The 17,820-nt window shown below is 33.6% G+C and overlaps 1 protein-coding gene across 2 annotated transcripts in view; it reads left to right on the top strand.

The window, feature by feature from the left end:
• The window catches only part of SRP54 (signal recognition particle 54), a 36,324-nt gene that overhangs the window by 5,520 nt on the left and 12,984 nt on the right, over window positions 1-17,820 (top strand). For both annotated transcript variants that reach the window (XM_086363600.1, XM_086363601.1), the window contains 8 exons: window positions 4,190-4,300; window positions 6,482-6,573; window positions 7,599-7,683; window positions 11,132-11,236; window positions 11,827-11,893; window positions 11,975-12,032; window positions 15,739-15,889; window positions 17,385-17,533. In XM_086363600.1, coding sequence (XP_086219726.1) covers window positions 4,223-4,300; window positions 6,482-6,573; window positions 7,599-7,683; window positions 11,132-11,236; window positions 11,827-11,893; window positions 11,975-12,032; window positions 15,739-15,889; window positions 17,385-17,533 — 785 coding nt within the window. In that variant the 5' untranslated portion in view covers window positions 4,190-4,222. The remainder of the gene's footprint in view (window positions 1-4,189; window positions 4,301-6,481; window positions 6,574-7,598; window positions 7,684-11,131; window positions 11,237-11,826; window positions 11,894-11,974; window positions 12,033-15,738; window positions 15,890-17,384; window positions 17,534-17,820) is intronic.

The following is a 17,820-nucleotide window of genomic DNA, read 5'->3' as shown; positions in this document are numbered from 1 at the left end:
TGATGGGCCAAGATCAGTCCTTGTGCATCCTGATTGCAGTGGACTTATCAGCTCTTTCTGGATATTGCAATTATTACTCTTCATGAAGAGGAATGTGCATCTTTGCTTTCAAAGTATGATTTCCTCTTTTGTATTATGGCAGCAAAATTTGTTCCAGGAGTTTGCCAGCAAGGATCTTCAACTCAGTTGTCTAAAGCATCATTCATACTCTCAGACCTAAGGTTGTATTCCCAAGGGACTATAGGACGTCATTATGCTTTTTATTGGGTAGGGAATGGCTGTTCCATTCTTTCACCTGCTTATATGGTAAAATTGTTGTGAGGGTGGAATGAGATAATAGATGTTAAACTGTATGAACTGCTATAGTGTAATCCCTTACCTTGCCAACAGCCCCATCTAAGTAGAGATTCTTCTTTTGTGAAACTCTAGTACATGTATACACATATTTACTTCTCTAAATCTTTTTAGTTAGCCCAGAGAATTTTGAGTGAGCGTGCTTGAATTGTAAATTATCCGAATTTGAGCTATAGGGTTAGCCATTAACAGTAAAAGATATATGTATTCTAGTGTGCATATTAGAACAAAGCGAAGTTAGTTTTTAAGAGTCTTGTTGGAACTTCTGAAAAGTTATAATAAGGCAAATGAAAACTAATTGTACAATATCAATTATCTAGGTTGTTGATTTTCTTGATTGTCATGTTTTCTTTATCGGTTAATTTATGTGGTCTTTTGAGAGATATTTTTAAGGCCATTTGTGACTTTGGCTCCCTAGTTTTGTTATTTAACTAAGGTCTTAAATACATTATTCATCCATAAAGTTCATTTTTAGTAAAGACTGAGGGTAAATAAAGCAGTGAGCTCACAGGAGAGAGCAAAAGAGGCAAACATCTCTGCCCTCATGCAACTTACATTTTGGTTGAGGGAGATAGACTGCAATAACGTGTAGTTAATCCTTGATGACCAGGGTATGAGCTGTGTGTGTCGACTTTTGTGTGGACTTTTTTCAATAAATATAGTAGTATTTGGCCAAAAAGTTTGTTTGGGTTTTTCTACTGTGTCTTACGGAAAACAAACAAACATTTTGGGCAACCCAGTACTTGTATTTTCAGTTTATAGACCTTTAAATTAACTAAGTGTGGGGAAAAGTTTGTTCAATTAGAGACCACGGTTTGTGGAATCATAAGAACTAGGATCTGAGACAATTGCCTCCAAGCTGTTTCAATTTCCTGCCTCTCTTTGGGTAAGTCATTTGTCAGTTCCTTGGTTTTTGAGGCAGAGACGGCAGTGCCTGGATTTTCTTCTAGGATGGGGGATGAGCCAGTGCCACTAACCTCCCTTTGCTAAAGGGTCAGCTGTCAGTAAATCATGTTGGTAACAAAACAATGAGAGAAAGAGAAGGGAGTTTGTGATTTTAAACAAGTGGTAGGGGAAAGCCTCATTGAGAAGTTGCATCTGGACAACAATATGAGGGAGATGAGGGAGGGAGCTATATTGTTAACCAGAGGATGAACATGCCGGCTAGGGCTTTAGCACAGCATCAACAGCAAGGAACAAAATCGTGTGTGTGTGTGTGTGAGAAGTGAGTAAGTGAATCGTGTGTGTGTGTGTGTGTGTGTGTGTGTGAGAGAGAGAGAGAAGTGTGCAAGTGCCTTACAGTCCATTCTGAGAACTTTACCTGTGCGTGAAATGAGAAGTCATTGAGGTTTTGAACAGAATTTTGATACCAGAGTTTTCAGAAACACATCTTTGGAAATTGTGGAGAAAACACTTTATAAATAAAAGCTATTATTAGATATTATTTTCCCCCTACTGAAGTGTAGGTTTTTGTAATCAGGCAAATATATTTAAAAATATGCTATCAATAAGTAATTTATATAAGGAAAACTGTGTTGGGAAACTTCACAGAAAATTTTTTTTCAATTTAAAAGAGCCAGTCAACATAGGAAGATAAGATTTAGCTAGTATAGCTTTTTAAAATGGAGGATGAAAAAATAAGTAAAATGAAGGATGGTCTGTTTATGATATGATCTCTAAAAGAGCTAATTGTGGTGTCATAATTAGGATTATATTACCCCTGGTAGTGCTGTGGTAAAGGATATAAGCTGAAACCCCTGAACCCTATCTCTTACCTAAAGAATACTAACTTAAACAATAATAATTTAGTATAATGATTTGGGATAAGAAGTTAAAACTTCCGGATCTTTTCTACAAAGTGGTTGCTTTTCCTGCTTAAATAACCATGTAATTGTTAAAAAAAAAAAAAGTAAGTATTTTTGGTATAACATGGTATTTTTTCAGTTCCATTAAGTATTGGTAGTAAGTTTTTAGTTTTTAAATTATCAGATTTTACCTGAATAGAAGTGTGATGTTTAATGTAGAGCTCAGCTTGGAATGTCTCTGCCAGTGACAGGTCCTTGAGTGCCTTTTCCCTGCCTGCTTCCTTTGACTTCCCTCATCTTTCCACTTTCTCTATGTTGAATGAGTCAGCTGTTTAGTCTGTAGATGGGATCTAGTCTAGATAATCTTGGTTTACTAAATTAGACCAGTTAGCTTGGAATAGTTACCAAAACAGCTGCTTTGAACAATGAACTCTTCTGCCAGTATTGCTTATGTTGGACAATTGATGCCTGGTTTTCAGAGCCCTTTACACCCTGTATTTCCTTCTAACTGTATAGCCTTCTGTCCTGACTGGAATGTTTTTTTTACTATCTTCCAAATAGTACTCAATAATTTTTGAGTACATGCATACATAAAGTACAAATATGTCCCAGGCTTTTCCATGTCTCCATTTCTGCTTGTACCATTTCACCTCCTTCAAACTTCCCTTTGTCCTCTTCTCCACCTATCTAACTTCTTCCCTGTATCAGGATCAAATTCATGACAGCCTTCTCAGTAAAGCCTGTTCTGTCTACCTGAGCTTATTTTTACATATATGTATAATTTTTATAATTATTGGCAGTTGACCATAAGGTGTTTTTTTTGACCATAAGCATTTATTTCTAGCTTTGAACTACTACTTAACTGGTATTAGTCAAGGTTCTCCACAGAACAGAACTGATAGGATGTGTGTATACATGTGCATGCATGTGCATGCACATACACGTACATGAAACTTTTTATATATATTATATGGAATTGACTCATGCAATCATGGAGGCTGATGAGTCCTGACATCCCCAGGGTGAGTTGGCGAGCTGGAGATCCAAGATAGCTAAGCAGATGGCATATTTCCAGTCTGCAGCCTGGCAAGCTTGAGACCCAGAAAAAGCTGATGTTTCAATTTGATTCTGAAGGCAGAAAGAAGCCTAGGCAGTCAGGCAGAGGAATTTTTAGATTTACTTTATTTTGCTGCTCACTGATGTGCCTTGTCTTGCTAGCTAGTAAACAACTTGAGGGCAGGAACTGCAAGTCATGTTTACCTGCTTACCATCCATAACTTTGTCCATCCTGATTTACATGTAATAGGTACATCTCCGTATTTTATGAAATCGTATCATTTTAAGGGCTAGAAGGTGCCTTGAAGGTTATCTTGTTTTAGAGTTGGAGAATCAAGAACAACTTATTAATATATACCTCTTTCCTTAGTTGTTAAGAAAATGAACGAGATAATGTAGTATCTATGAAAAGTTAAGTGATTTACTAATTTTAAAGCTTTATTTTTGCTTAGAGCATGAATCAGAATGTGTCCTTTAATTAGAAGATATTTCCTGGGTGGAGATTTCACCTTTTTCTTTTTCACCTTTTTTTTTTTTCATTTAAGAATGTACATAAAAAAAAAGAATGTACATAGCACAGTAGTCAGTTATTCATATTGACAAGTATGTCCAAAATGAGAACAGGTTTAATTTGAAATGTCATTTCTTCAAATTGTATTGTCTGATATATAAAATTTACTGATTCATAAAGAATATTCCAGTTAAGTATTCAAATATAAAGCATTATGTAAAATTTACTGATTCATAAAGAATATTCCAGTTAAGTATTCAAATATAAGGCATTGTAACCAAGTGGTACCTTTAGCTTTTGGACCTGACAGTATCAAAGATGCAGGTTGAGGCTGTAGAATTTGAAGTTACTGTATTTTAAACACTCAAGTACTTTAATTTGAACTTACTCTTCTTTAGAAGTTTTCATTTATGGGAACTGATATTGTTTTCAGATGTTTTTATTTAGTTTTTTTCCTTCCTAGATTTTCTTGTGATTACATCTTAAAGCTTTCAAGATGGTATTAGCAGACCTTGGAAGAAAAATAACATCAGCATTGCGCTCATTGAGCAATGCCACCATTATCAATGAAGAGGTATGTAAAAATACATGTGATTGCACATCATCACTAGCATTGCAGATATATAGTTACTTCTAGATAAAACCCATAAATGGGTATAGTAATGTGTTTTATGAGAAATTGACTATGTTAATTTCAACTTTCTATAATGAATTACCAAAAAAACCCCACCTTAACTTATATGTAATAATGACATAACGTTTTATATTTCTTTTTTTTTTTTTTTTTCGTTTTATATTTCAAAAATGGCTTAGGTCTGGAAATATGCTTTTGCTTCCTCTTAATACAGGCCTATAACTTTAGTATCCTCCTTCTTCCTTCTTGATTAGACATGCATATATCTGATCTTTTTTCCTTGACTTTTATTTGACATTCTTATATAAGGCTAATATTTCCATTTTGGCTACTTTGATTCATTTTCTCTGAAATCCTCTCTTAGTTTTTTGGAGGTTTTGTGAGCTGACTCCTTAATATGATATCTGAAATACTTTTCCTCCTGGTTTTAAGTATAAGGTATTTCTTGCTCCCATCCCCCCTCATTGTATATTAAAGGTTTGTCAACTGAAAGAAGATGATCATAGTCCACAAGTATATTTTACATTTTGTGGTTCCAGTGGTAAAGTACTGATTTTGGTTTTAGAAGACCTTGTTTAGTGTCCTGTTAAACAAGTCATAGAAATTTGAGCAAGTCAAATTCAGAATTTCTTAATGTTTAAAATGAGAAAATAGCATTTACCTTTCAGGATGATTTTAAAGATTAAATGACATAATAGATTAAAAGTATCTTCTAACTTGGAGGTTTAAAGAAAATTCTAATATAAAATTTGATATCAATACTTTAATAAGCTAGTGGAATGAAATAATTTGGGGACCATCTTTGAGCTCAGCTAGTCAAGCCTCTCTTTTAACAGCAGTAGGAAGTCAGTTTCACATATTTATTTATTGGAAGAACCAGTATTAAAATCTTGTTCCTAATTCCACATACACAGCTTTTTATAATAATTAATATTAAGTAATAAATCATAATTTAAAACACTAGTCTTTGGAATTCAGAATAAATAAAATGACAGCTTTTCAAATAGTTTTCCCTGTTTATAACCGTTATGCTGTTTGTATTTATAGTAGAAAAAGAAAAGAAAGCAAGGAAATGAAGTTGGTGGGAAGTAATAACAGCTGTTGCTTAATGGTAGCTTCTCTATTCTTGATACTATGCTACTAGGGAATTAACAAGGAGAAATCCCTCTAATGAAAGATCAGTTCCATTTTTATCAAATCCCTTTAGTGAGAGATAGAGAAATCTGATAAGCTGCTATATGACGTATGACAGAAGTTGAAGATGAGAATTCATTCAGGAAGTGTTTGAGGGCCCACATTTTTGCAAACTTTTTTGCTGCCATCGGGGATATAGCAGTGAACAAAATAGACTAAAATCCCTACCCTCGTGGAGTGTATTGCATTCTAATGTGTAAACAGCTATTTCCATGAGCAGCTAAGGCTCATCTTTTTTAAAGACTTTTTTATAGTTTGTGATCTTTTAACTACAATGCCTTGCAACTCAACAAATATGTGATGATAGTGAGTTACTAATGGAGGATGGTTTTCTTTTCACCTTTGTTCCTCTGCTCTGAGTGGAAATAGTAAAGGCTAGTAGGTCAGACTGGGTCATTTTCTTTTGTCATATTTTCCTCCATGTTAGTCCAGTTGAGAAGATGTTGCTGCATATTAGCAACAGGAATTCAGTGGCATAGAAAACTTCAGTGGCAACATGTATTGTATAGTAACTTTCTTTGACTTGTATATTGTCTTTACTATTATTACTTTAATATAGGGATAAAATTGTGTTTAATACCTGGTTGAATAAAATGAAATGGAATGTCTTTTTTTTTTTTTTTTTTAAAGTGGTGCTTTGCAAATTGTGAGATCTTAGTTCCCCTATCTTGGATCTAGCCCATGCTCCCTGCAGTGGAAATTCAGAGTCCTAATCACTGGACCACCAGGGAATTCCCTGGAATGTCTTATTTTGACAAAATGACTAGATATTTAATAAAATCTCTCTCAAAGGCTAACTGAAAACCTTTTCCCTCTCTAATGGTATACTATGGTTTTTAATTAGTCATGGTTGTATGGTTGATGACTGGTCATTGTTTTTATATGGTTGAAATGAATTTTTTTAAAGTTTTATTTATTTATTTGCAGGTGTTAAATGCTATGCTAAAAGAAGTATGCACAGCATTATTGGAAGCGGATGTTAATATTAAACTAGTGAAGCAACTAAGAGAAAATGTAAAGTAAGTTAATTAAGCTAAAGGTAAAAAACAGGCAAAACTAAATTTAGTTTACTGGGATGAGGAGCTAACTAGAAAAGTCTGCTGCATTATGAAACGTTTCTGCTATATAGCACTGGAAACGAATAGAACTCATATGTTGAAAGACTTCTTTTATAATGCGTTTCCATAATAATGGTTCAAAGAATAAACTACATGTGGCTTTCATTTAATTATGAAGTTCTTTCTATTCTACTACTCCTTTATCTGAACGGATTCAATCATATACTGTATAGTATTTTAACAGAAAAGCCTGTTAGCAATTCAGAGTCCTTAAAGAAAAGTGGTACCATTTTAATCCTCTTCAGACTAAAGATGGCATTAATCAGCCTCTTTCACTATTGGAGAATTGTATTCTTTTTTATCCCCTTTTGGTTTCTCTGTCCATATTCGATAAAGGAGTAGTGTGTGTGGTCTTAGTTATTGTGTTAACTGGGAGAGGCACTGGCTGGGGCGGAGCACGTAGAATAACGGAGGGCACTTCGGTTAGCTGTTTCAGTCCTAGCCCTCCTCATGCTCAGACCATCCCCCCTCCTTCTTGTATTGTCTTGTATTGGGTGTTAAGTACAGGACTACTAACATTTAAGCATTTAGAACCACAAGAAGTAATCCTATTTGCTGCTTGGTATAAACATGTATAAATTTTGTATGCTGCAAGAAAAATAAAATTAATACTTCACAATAATGTGAAGTATTAATATTTAATAATACTTTACAATAATGTGAAGTATTAATATTTGGACAAATTAATATTTGGACTTTAAAAAAATAAGCCTTGAAAAACTAACCAAAGTCATATATCTAATATTTCATGGTAAATTCTTCATGGTATGAACTTATGACTCTGTAGTAATTATATGCATGTTAATTAGAAAAATATTAATATAAATGATTGGATATTCTTACATTCTTTGGGGCAAAAGGTAATTTTTTTAAGTGTCTTAACTGACTTTTTCCCCTTTTTATCCTCAAAAACCATCATTATGAAGGTCTGCTATTGATCTGGAAGAGATGGCATCTGGTCTTAACAAAAGAAAAATGATTCAGCATGCTGTATTTAAAGAACTTGTGAAGGTAAAAGTATATCTAGCTTGTGCTTTGATTTTCTATACACTCACTGTATTAGCATGGCAAACAGGAATGTATTTCAGAATGCTTTTTAATGTTTAATGGAATATTTATCTGTATTAAAAATATTAATAGATAATTAACTTTTCTGAATACAAAATTGTAGACTTTTTTTAATTGTAGACTAAAATTCTGGGTACAGATGTGAAGGCTGGTATTTTACTCCTACAAAAAAATGCTAAAGCAAGTTATAGAAAGTACAGCTTCACTATATATTAATTGATGGAAGAGCCTCTCTGAGTTTATTCTCTTTAATATCAAGTTTTGCCTATTGAAGGTCCTACTTTTGTACAGAAAATCACTCTTGGAAAGAGTTCTTTTCTACACTTTTATTGTGTCTAAAAGATTGAATATCCTACACTTGCCTAGATTTTAAGCAATTTTGAATCAGTGAAATTTTATTTTACAAGTTATACTCTATTGCCTTGTCCTTATTAGAACTGATATTGCTGCTGCTGATGTGAAAATTATGATGAGAGTCTTAGAGCATTAGAAAATATGTTTGAGTCGAATGGTAGGGGCAGAAAAGAAAGGAACTAAAAAAAGTTTTTTTTAAGGAGCAACAGGTACCTGTTAGTGGTCTCCAGGTATTTTTTCCCTATATTGTGTGAATAGTTTCATTTACTCCTTTAGTTCAACAGAACTGATTGGTACTTTAAGAAAATCTAGTATCTCAGATGGTTGTGACACTTCACTTTAGTCCTGTAGACTAATCAATTGGAAAAGAAATTCAGAACCTGAAAGAGGTCAGGAAATTTAGCCAGTCTGTCTTTTCAGTTTGCGGTTGAGAAAAGTGAGACAGTTAGTGGTAGACCCAGGCCTGATCTCCATACTTGTGTGGACTCCTCCTCCCAGTATTTCCAGTTTGCTCTTCATCTTACACCTGAGGTCAGCACAGAGTGAGTGAACATTTTTATTTTTAGGGGTTGGCATTTTGAGGCAATTCTGGAACATCAAGTGCTTTGTTAAGATGCCTTTACTGAGTGCCTACTTTATTCCAGGCTGTATCCACATACTGCTGATAACAAGAGATGAAGAAGACTGGGCCTTACACTCAGAAGCTCATGGTCTAGGGTAGTGGTGTACAAAGCAAGGTCAAAACTGTTTTCATAACACTAAGACATCATTTGCCTTTTTTTGCCCTCTTTACTTTGTTGATATTTGCTCTGCAAATATCAGTGCAAAAGCAATGGCAGATAAAACCATTGGGTAAAACTCCCTAGCATGAACAAGGCAGTGATACTAAACTATACTGGTAGTCATTGTACCCTTTACTCCCAGACACTTGCAGTGAAATAAAAATAAGTTTTTTTTTCAAATGTGTCCTTGATGGAAATTATTAGTGGTATTAAATCTTGACCCTTAAATGTATATGTGTTTGTAAGATTTTGTGTGATGAAATGGAAAGTACGCAGAAAGCTATATTGCTGTGTACCAAATTTGATGGTTGTCTTGAGGAAAGCAACAGACAGTTAATCTGTGCTTATTTGGCCTCGAACCTTTGGCAGACATTTTCTCTGAAGTAAATAAAGTTGTCCTGTCACTTTAAGGCAAACAACTAACAGTAGTGTACCCAATGATAAAATTTTAGCTTTCAAGTGAAAACTGGAAGCTTGAATCCCCCCACCCCCGCCATGAGTTTGACAATGTCCTGATTCTTAACTCGTCTGGTGAGATCAGTATAGATATTAATAAATAAAATTTTCGATGTTGTGTAGTGACATGTGTCAACAATGGGAGATCTGCCTAACTCAGTAAACCAGTATTTTCTAAATGACTAGTGTATAATGTTACAGAAGCACGCACCAGTATAAGATCGATTCAAAGTCCAAGATAGGATAACTGATTTTAATGTGGTATGAAAATTCAGTACTGCAGTTCTAGGATGCAGGAGGAAGAGAAGATATAATAAAAACATTATTCAGTAAAATATATGTTCCAAATAGTAGGTTCATAGAGAGCTGAGTGATTCTGCCATGGGATATAGAGGATGGAGGAGAATATAGGGCAGCATTAGTGTTCTGAAAGGGTCTAAGAGGAAGGGCAGTGGATTTATGTCTAAGATAGTTGTTTATTTCAGAAGTTTGCTTATGGGTAGCTCTATGCCTGAAAAGAAGATAACAAAATGTATTTTCTTTTCCTCCCTTTTCTACCACATGGCTTTCCTTGAAATCAGATATAATATGGATTATGTAACTTTTATGGTATCATCTAGCATGGGCTCAGCAAGTTTCTCTTAAGAACAAATAGTTCCAGCTTTGTGGGTCATATGGTCTTTGTTGCAACGACTCAGGTCTGGTGTTTAGCACAAAAGCAGTAAATGAGTGGGCATGTGTGTGTTAAGACTTTATTTACACATAGTTGTAAATATGGTCTATGTCCTCTGGTCTAGGATATTAACTACTATTACTGTTTGATTATATAGAGAGGTTTCAAGTTCCAAATGATGACTTGGAAATGTATTATTTTTTTAAATGAACGTTAAAAATGCCTCCTGCTTGTTAGTTTGGGGACTGTCTGTATACGTACCTTTATTTTCCACTGATTGTCATTATAAAATTGGTGATTATTTTTTACTTTAAATCTAATAACTTTAAAGAGGAGTACATCCAATGGCATTGGACAGTTTAACGTTTGACTCACTTGGAAAGCCTTTCACATGTAGTTTGTAATTTTGCTCATGTATTAACACTGGTGAAATTGAACAGGAAGGTAGGTGCCATTGCAGTATTGTAGCCACTAGCCACATGTGGTTATTGAGACTTGTAATGTGGCTAGTCTGCTGAGATCTGATATGGAGTAGATGGATAAGAGATCCATGCCAGGTTTTAAGACCTAGCATGGCACATTTATTTAAGGAAAAAAAAAAAGACCCAGCATGGGAAAAGGAAATATAAACTAGCTCATTAATTTTTAAATATAGATTACATGTTAAAATTATAATATTCTAGATACATTGAGTTAAAGGATTAACATTAATATCACTTGTTTTTACTTTCTGAAATGTCACTACTAGAAATGTAAAAGGTCTTATGTGGCCTGCACATACATTATATTTCTACAGTGCTGTTGTAGATTGCTCCCTTGCTCAAACTTGGTTTCACATTCATACCCTTTCAACTTTTTCTAAAAAATGTTTTGAGATCCTTACCTCTGAATCGGTTTGGGAGTATAGGCTTGCTTATAACTTCACAATGCACTGTTTTAAACTCTTAAATTTCACTATGTGTATATATAAGAGAGGGAAATAGAGTTGTGTTAGAATGGGAGGATTATGGTTGCCTCTTACACTGAAATGTCTGTAAATCATTTTTACAGTTTGAAAGTTGTGGGGAGAGAGGTTTTGAATGTAACCATGTGCTAACCTGATTTTATCTTTGTTTTTGGTATGTAGCTTGTAGACCCTGGAGTTAAAGCATGGACACCCACTAAAGGAAAACAGAATGTGATCATGTTTGTTGGATTGCAAGGGAGTGGTAAAACAACTACATGTTCAAAGGTAAATTATACTTAAAAAAAAAACAAAGTCATGGAGAAGCTGTTTGTGTAAATCAAGTGCTTTTACCAAGAAAACTGTTCCTATTCTTTAAGGAGATGAGGATATGATTTTTGGAGAAGTAAAGGGGGAAAGTTTACCTTATATCCTATGGCTCAGGATTCCCTTTTCACAATGTCTAACCCAGTATAATATGTATGGATCTTCATTTTACATATCATTTTGCTAATTTTAAATTCATTCTACCACCCTTTCCTTCATAATTGGGTGCCTCAACTTTGTTATCAGATTTTGCTTCAGAAGCCTCAACTATGTATAGTTTAGAAAGAAAAAAAAAACCAGGATTATTTCTTAGAGGGTTATGTTATTGTTTGTTTTTGATTAACGTTAATAACATTTTTTACCATAGTCATTTGTTGCTTCGTCATTTCGTATCCTTTGAATGTGACTCTTTGGCACTTAGAGTTTAAACTCTTCAGGAAATCTTCAGTATTCAGAATGCAATAATATTACTTTTTAGGAGAATATGAGCTGTTTTATTTTACATGTGTAATAATTTGTTTTTATTGATTTTTAAAATCTTCCTTTCCCAGTTAGCATATTATTATCAGAGGAAAGGTTGGAAGACCTGTTTGATATGTGCAGACACATTCAGAGCAGGTATTGTGCTGAAATTTGAAAATTATTTCCTGAAATTTTTATTTTCAAGTTTAAGGACTCATTAACTTTTTTGTTTCATAGGGGCTTTTGACCAACTAAAACAGAATGCAACCAAAGCAAGAATTCCATTCTATGGAAGGTGGGTTCCGGTTTTTATTCTTACATTCGTATGTCTTACCTTATCTATCTGACTTTTTACTTTATGCTATCTGGCCACATTTTAATATGTACCTATAAGCTTGAATCATTTTTGGAATAAGGTAGGGGTATAATTATTACAATGTTACCTTTTATTATTGTAACATGATTTTTCTGATCCAGCCTGATCAATCAGAGCAGATACTGTTTAGCTTATAATTCTTCCTTTACTTACCCTGCCTTGCATGCTTTCCAGCTTCCTGCTTCTATTACAGTTGTTTCTTCTAAGACATGTCTGAACCTTTTCTCGATTCAGCATACCCTGGTGAATTCTACATTGTCTGTTTCTTTGGTACACCATTTTTTAAAAGTTTGTGTTTGATCATCCTAAAATGCTTTATAATCTATGTTTATCTCAGAGTCTGATCATTGCTAACCTTCATTTGCTACATTGCTGTTCAGTTAGGTGATTTATTTATGTTAAAATGACTGATTAAAAGAATTGAGTCAAGATTAAATTTAGAAAGACTTATTTGAGAGAATAACATTTTTCTTAATGTTACTAATATATTAATATAAGATTATTAAGCTAAAATTTGAAGTAATTAAATGAATGATATCATTTTATAAATCATTATTTGCTACTTTTTGGCCAAAAAAACTAGTGAACTTTGGCTATGGTATGCTCTTTAAATTCTTTTATTAGTTTTTTTTTGGCGGCAACACGCTGATTGCAGGATCTTAGTTCCCCAATCAGAGATTGAACCCAGGCCCTTGGGAGTGAAAGCGCAGAGTCCTAACCACTGAACCACCAGGGAATTCTCTCTTAGTTATTTTTTTATGATAATTTCTAGCAAATAGATTAAAGAATAATGTTAGGAATTTAATTTTTAGGTTAAGAACTTTTTCTAACATAGATTTAAAAATTAAAGGATAATACATGTTTAGAGTTCAAATTTGCACAGTGATGGGTATGAGCTGATAGGCGGCTCAGATGGTAGAGAATCTACCTGCAGTGCAGGAGACCTGGGTTCAATCCTCGGGTTGGAAAGATACCCTGGAAAAGGAAATAGCAACCCGCTCCAGTATTCTTGTCTGGAGAATACCATAGACAGAGAGAGGAGCTTGGTTGGCTACAGTCCATGGGTTGCAAAGAGTCAGACACGACTGAGCAAGTAGCTTAGGCTACTTACTTGAACTATCAGCCAAAACCAGAGCCTTAATTTTTAACCAGTTTTTCAGTACTGTTTATTAAATAATCTCTCCTTTGCTTATGTGTATAGAGTAAAATATTAGTGATCATCGTTTCCTCTGGGAGAGATGAAGTGGATAGGGCTGGGGAAGGAAGGATTTGATATGATCTCTAATGTTAAATTTACATGTTAGCATTTATTGGGGGGACAATAGATATGTTTTTTTTTTCTGTCTTTAAAAAAAAAAACAAACACTATTTTAATAAAAAATTTTAAAGAAGTGAAAGTGCTAACAGTTTCACTTCCCGATGACCAGCTTTTAGCAAGTCCATCTGTGCTTTTTTCAGATGTGCTATATATAAACAAATGTACAAGAGGTAGATAATTTTAAATTGAAATAGAATCTTTTCATGCTTTGAACCTTGATTGCTTTAGTAGTAGTTATATGGGTTATATAAATTTGTCAAAGCTTATTAAAATGAATACTTAAAATAGTGCATTTTATGTAAACATACTACTATAGACTTGATTAAAAATGGGATCTTATGACAAGATAGTGATTATTCTTGGGAGAGAGTAAAATACTAATTATTTTGTTTTCCTTGGTCTGGGTGTGTTTGCTTTGTGAAAATTTACTGAGTTTAACAATTTGTGCAGCTTTTTCATATGTATGTTATATTTCATTAAAATACATATTATAATAATGGGATCTTAATAATTATGGACAATATGCTGTTAAAGAGAAATCTTTTTATGAAATCACTGTATTCCATTATATGCATATATGTAAGTAATCTCCTTATGAACATCTTTGATCCTATTTCTTTATATATTTATGTTTTATTTTAATTGTATCTTTATCATATTTTAAAATAGCTGGTAATGCTAATTTCTTCTTTTTCAACATTTCTTGTCTCTTTCACCTGCTTATTTTCCTGAGTAAATTTTAGTTTTCTTTTTACTTGGAGGAAAATTGCTTTATAATGTTGTGTTGGTTTCTTTAATCAAGTTCCAGAAAGAAAAATCTCCGTAAGATTATGATTAAAACTATATTGAAGCCAATTAATTTAGGGGAGAACTGAAATCTTTACTTATTTGTATAGTTCCATGTAGAAACTTGCTAGGTCTTTTTTGTTAAAAATTTCGCCCTTAAGTATATTAATTTTCCTCTTTTAAGTTTCATATATATTCTTACTCTGTGTATTTCTACTTGATTTTTGTTGTTAATTTAGGGGAAAAACTTTTTTTTAACATTATATATCCTTTCATTTGACAACGTTGATCTGTGTTAAAAGTTGCCACTAATCAAAAGAATGCAAACTAAAATGAAATCTTATTTTTTGATTTTCAAGTTGAGTAGAGTTTCGAGGATTATGAAAATATAATAAAATAGCAATGAAATTAAAGTTTTGTGAAGGACATTTTCCTTTTAAAAACCAAAAGCCTCAATGATCAAACCATTTGATCCAAATTCAGCTTGTAGGGGAGTGTATCATAGTTTAGAAGAAACAACATTATATACTATTTATATTGGCTATATTTTTAATACCATTAGAAAACCTTAAATGGCCAACAGTAGGGCATTTATTTAATAAATGATAGCATAGCCATCTGATGGAACGCTATATAACTTAAAAGTCACGTGTTACAGGAATATTTAATGGTTTTAGAAAGTGCTACAGAAGGATGACTGTCATCAAAAAGAACACAAATGACAAATGATCACGAGGATGTGGAGAAAAAGGAATCCTTGTACACTGTGGGAATGTGAATTGGTACCACAGCTGTGGAAAACAGTATGGCAGTTTCTCGAAAAACTGAAAATAGAACTACCATATAACCCAACAGTTCCATTCCTGGGTATATATTTAGGAAGGAAAAAAGACACACTAATTTGAAAAGCAACATTCACTCCAGTCTTCGTAGTAGCATTATTTATAATTGCCAAGATATGGAAGCAACTTAAGTGTCCATTAACAGATAAATGAAGAAGATTGAGACACACACACACACACACACACACACACACACCCCCTACATACAATGCAGTACTACTCAGATAAAAAGGAATGAAAATTTGCCATTTGCAACAATTTCAGCTGAAAAAAAAAATTGTAACTCACTGTATTGTATAGCTATAATGTATAGTGTACATCAACTATACTTCATTTAAAAATGCTTTCAAAAGACTGTTCAGTGGAAAAGCATATATGAAACACTACATAATACAAGTTCAGTTATTAAAGAAAATTTTAAAAATTGAGGGATATGCAACTCATTCAGAAAAGATATAAAGCAGGATCATACAGGATTTCATAATTTGGAGACTGGATATTGCTTCATGCTGCTCTTTAAGTGGCTTGTCATATTTAATACTTACTGGATTTTATACTTAATTGAAATTGTGATCAATATGACTTTTTCAGAATAAAGATATACTAGCAATTTCCAAATTACTAGTATTTGAACGTTTTGCTGTTGTGGTTGTTAAATCATTTTTTCCATGTTAAATAGCTATACAGAAATGGATCCTGTTATCATTGCCTCTGAAGGAGTGGAAAAATTCAAAAATGAAAACTTTGAAATTATTATTGTTGATACAAGTGGCCGTCATAAACAAGAAGACTCTTTGTTTGAAGAAATGCTTCAAGTTGCTAATGCTATAGTAAGTAGCTTTAATTTAACAACATTATAAGGACTTCAGTTAAAATTTAACTGAGTTTGTGAACCATATAAATTATTTTTTGCCTGTGAGACTCCAAGTAATTTATTTCTATTTTGGGCTCCTTTATCTATATGATAAGGACTTAATCTTCTCTACATTAATATGAAATTTTCATGAGTATTGGAAATTTCATTGCTTAATCATCTTATTAGTATGTATAAGAAAAACTAACAAATTGAGAATAACCGTTAGTAACTATTGCATTTCCTTTCTGTAAATTCTTTAAATTAGAAACATTTGCTTTAGGTGAATTTTGAAAGATATGAAGCATTTAAAAGTATTAATCATCATTCAGTGTCTCTTTAAAATCGTGATGGAGATAACTTGGGGATAAGAAATGGTTTATAGGTAATCTGTAGCACATATTATGAGCCCATATTTGCCATTGAGGTGCTGGCAGTAATTCTTTGGTTAATGGTTAGTGCTAATAAGTTGGGTTTTAGCCATGCCATTATTTTGACTTAGTGGAGCAGATCTAAGGGAAATAGCCTTACCTCTGTTTTTATCCATTTTGGTTTCAGCCCACACTCTTCTGCTTTTTCTTCTTCTCATTTACATTTGCTGTTCCATTTGCCTGGAGTGTGATTGCTCGAGATTGTTGCTTAACTTTTTCCTCTTTATTCAGATCTCAGCTCAAATTTTACCTCCAGACAGGCCTTCTCTGACCACCCTAAGAAAGAAGCCTTCCACACCTCATAACTGATTTTCTCCATCCCATTTTAATTGTTGTACATTCAAAATGTTTCAGTTCAGTTTAGTTCAGTCGCTCAGTCACATCCAACTCTTTGCGACCCCATGGACTGCACCACACCAGGCCTCCCTGTCCATCACCAACTCCCAGAGTTTACTCAAACTCATGTCCATTGAGTCGGTGATGTCATCCATCCATCTCATCCTCTATCGTCCCCTTCTCCTGCTTTCAATCTTTCCCAGCATCAGGGTCTTTTCTAATGAGTCAGCTCTTTGTATCAGGTGGCCAAAGTATTGGCGTTTCAGCTTCAGCATCAGTCCTTCCAATGAATATTCAGGATTGATTTCCTTTAGGATGGACTGGTTGGATCTCCTTGCAGTCCAAGGGACTCTGAAGAGTGTTCTCCAACACCACAGTTCAAAAGCATCAATTCTTTTCAACTTTCTTTATAGTCCACCTTTCACATCCATACATGACTACTGGAAAAACCATAGCCTTGACTAGATGAAATGTTTATTTGCCTATTTTTAAATCTGTCTCCAATGACTTCAATGTAGGCCCCATAAAGACAAGGATTTTCTTATTCATCTCTATCTGAGGACCTAAATGGTGCCTAATACATACTACTTCTACAGTAAATGTTTATTGATTGAATAATTATAGTAAATACTTTTTATAGCTTCTATTGATGAAATTTACCTAAGGTCAGTTAAAATACGTATCTTTTCTATTTAAATTTTCTAGCAACCAGATAACATTGTTTATGTGATGGATGCCTCCATTGGACAGGCTTGTGAAGCCCAGGCTAAGGCTTTTAAAGATAAAGTAGATGTAGCCTCAGTAATAGTGACAAAACTTGATGGCCATGCAAAAGGAGGTGGTGCTCTTAGTGCGTAAGTATCATTAACACTGTTGTCCTGTGCCTTGGACTTACATGCTGTGTGTGTGTGTGTGTATGTTTATGACTTTATTAATCATTAAAAATCTATTCCAATAGTGGACCTAATATAGTCTATGAAGAAAGTGTAAATAGAAACAATTTTCGAGTCCCTCTGATATATCTATAGTTCTGTTTTAGCTAGTGAAAAGAAGCTTGAGCTATGTACCTTTGTCTAATAAGCTTTGACATCTAGAAATTTGTTTTCCTTTTTGAGGTTATTTTGTGTTTTCTTTTTCTTTG

This window comes from Bos grunniens, chromosome 21, assembly GCF_055505025.1.
Source record: "Bos grunniens cultivar Pamir isolate PY7600 chromosome 21, Bosgru_T2T1.0, whole genome shotgun sequence".
NCBI lineage: Eukaryota > Metazoa > Chordata > Mammalia > Artiodactyla > Bovidae > Bos > Bos grunniens.
The sequence above is the reverse complement of the archived record's forward strand: the minus strand, read 5'-3'. Positions and strand labels throughout refer to the sequence as shown.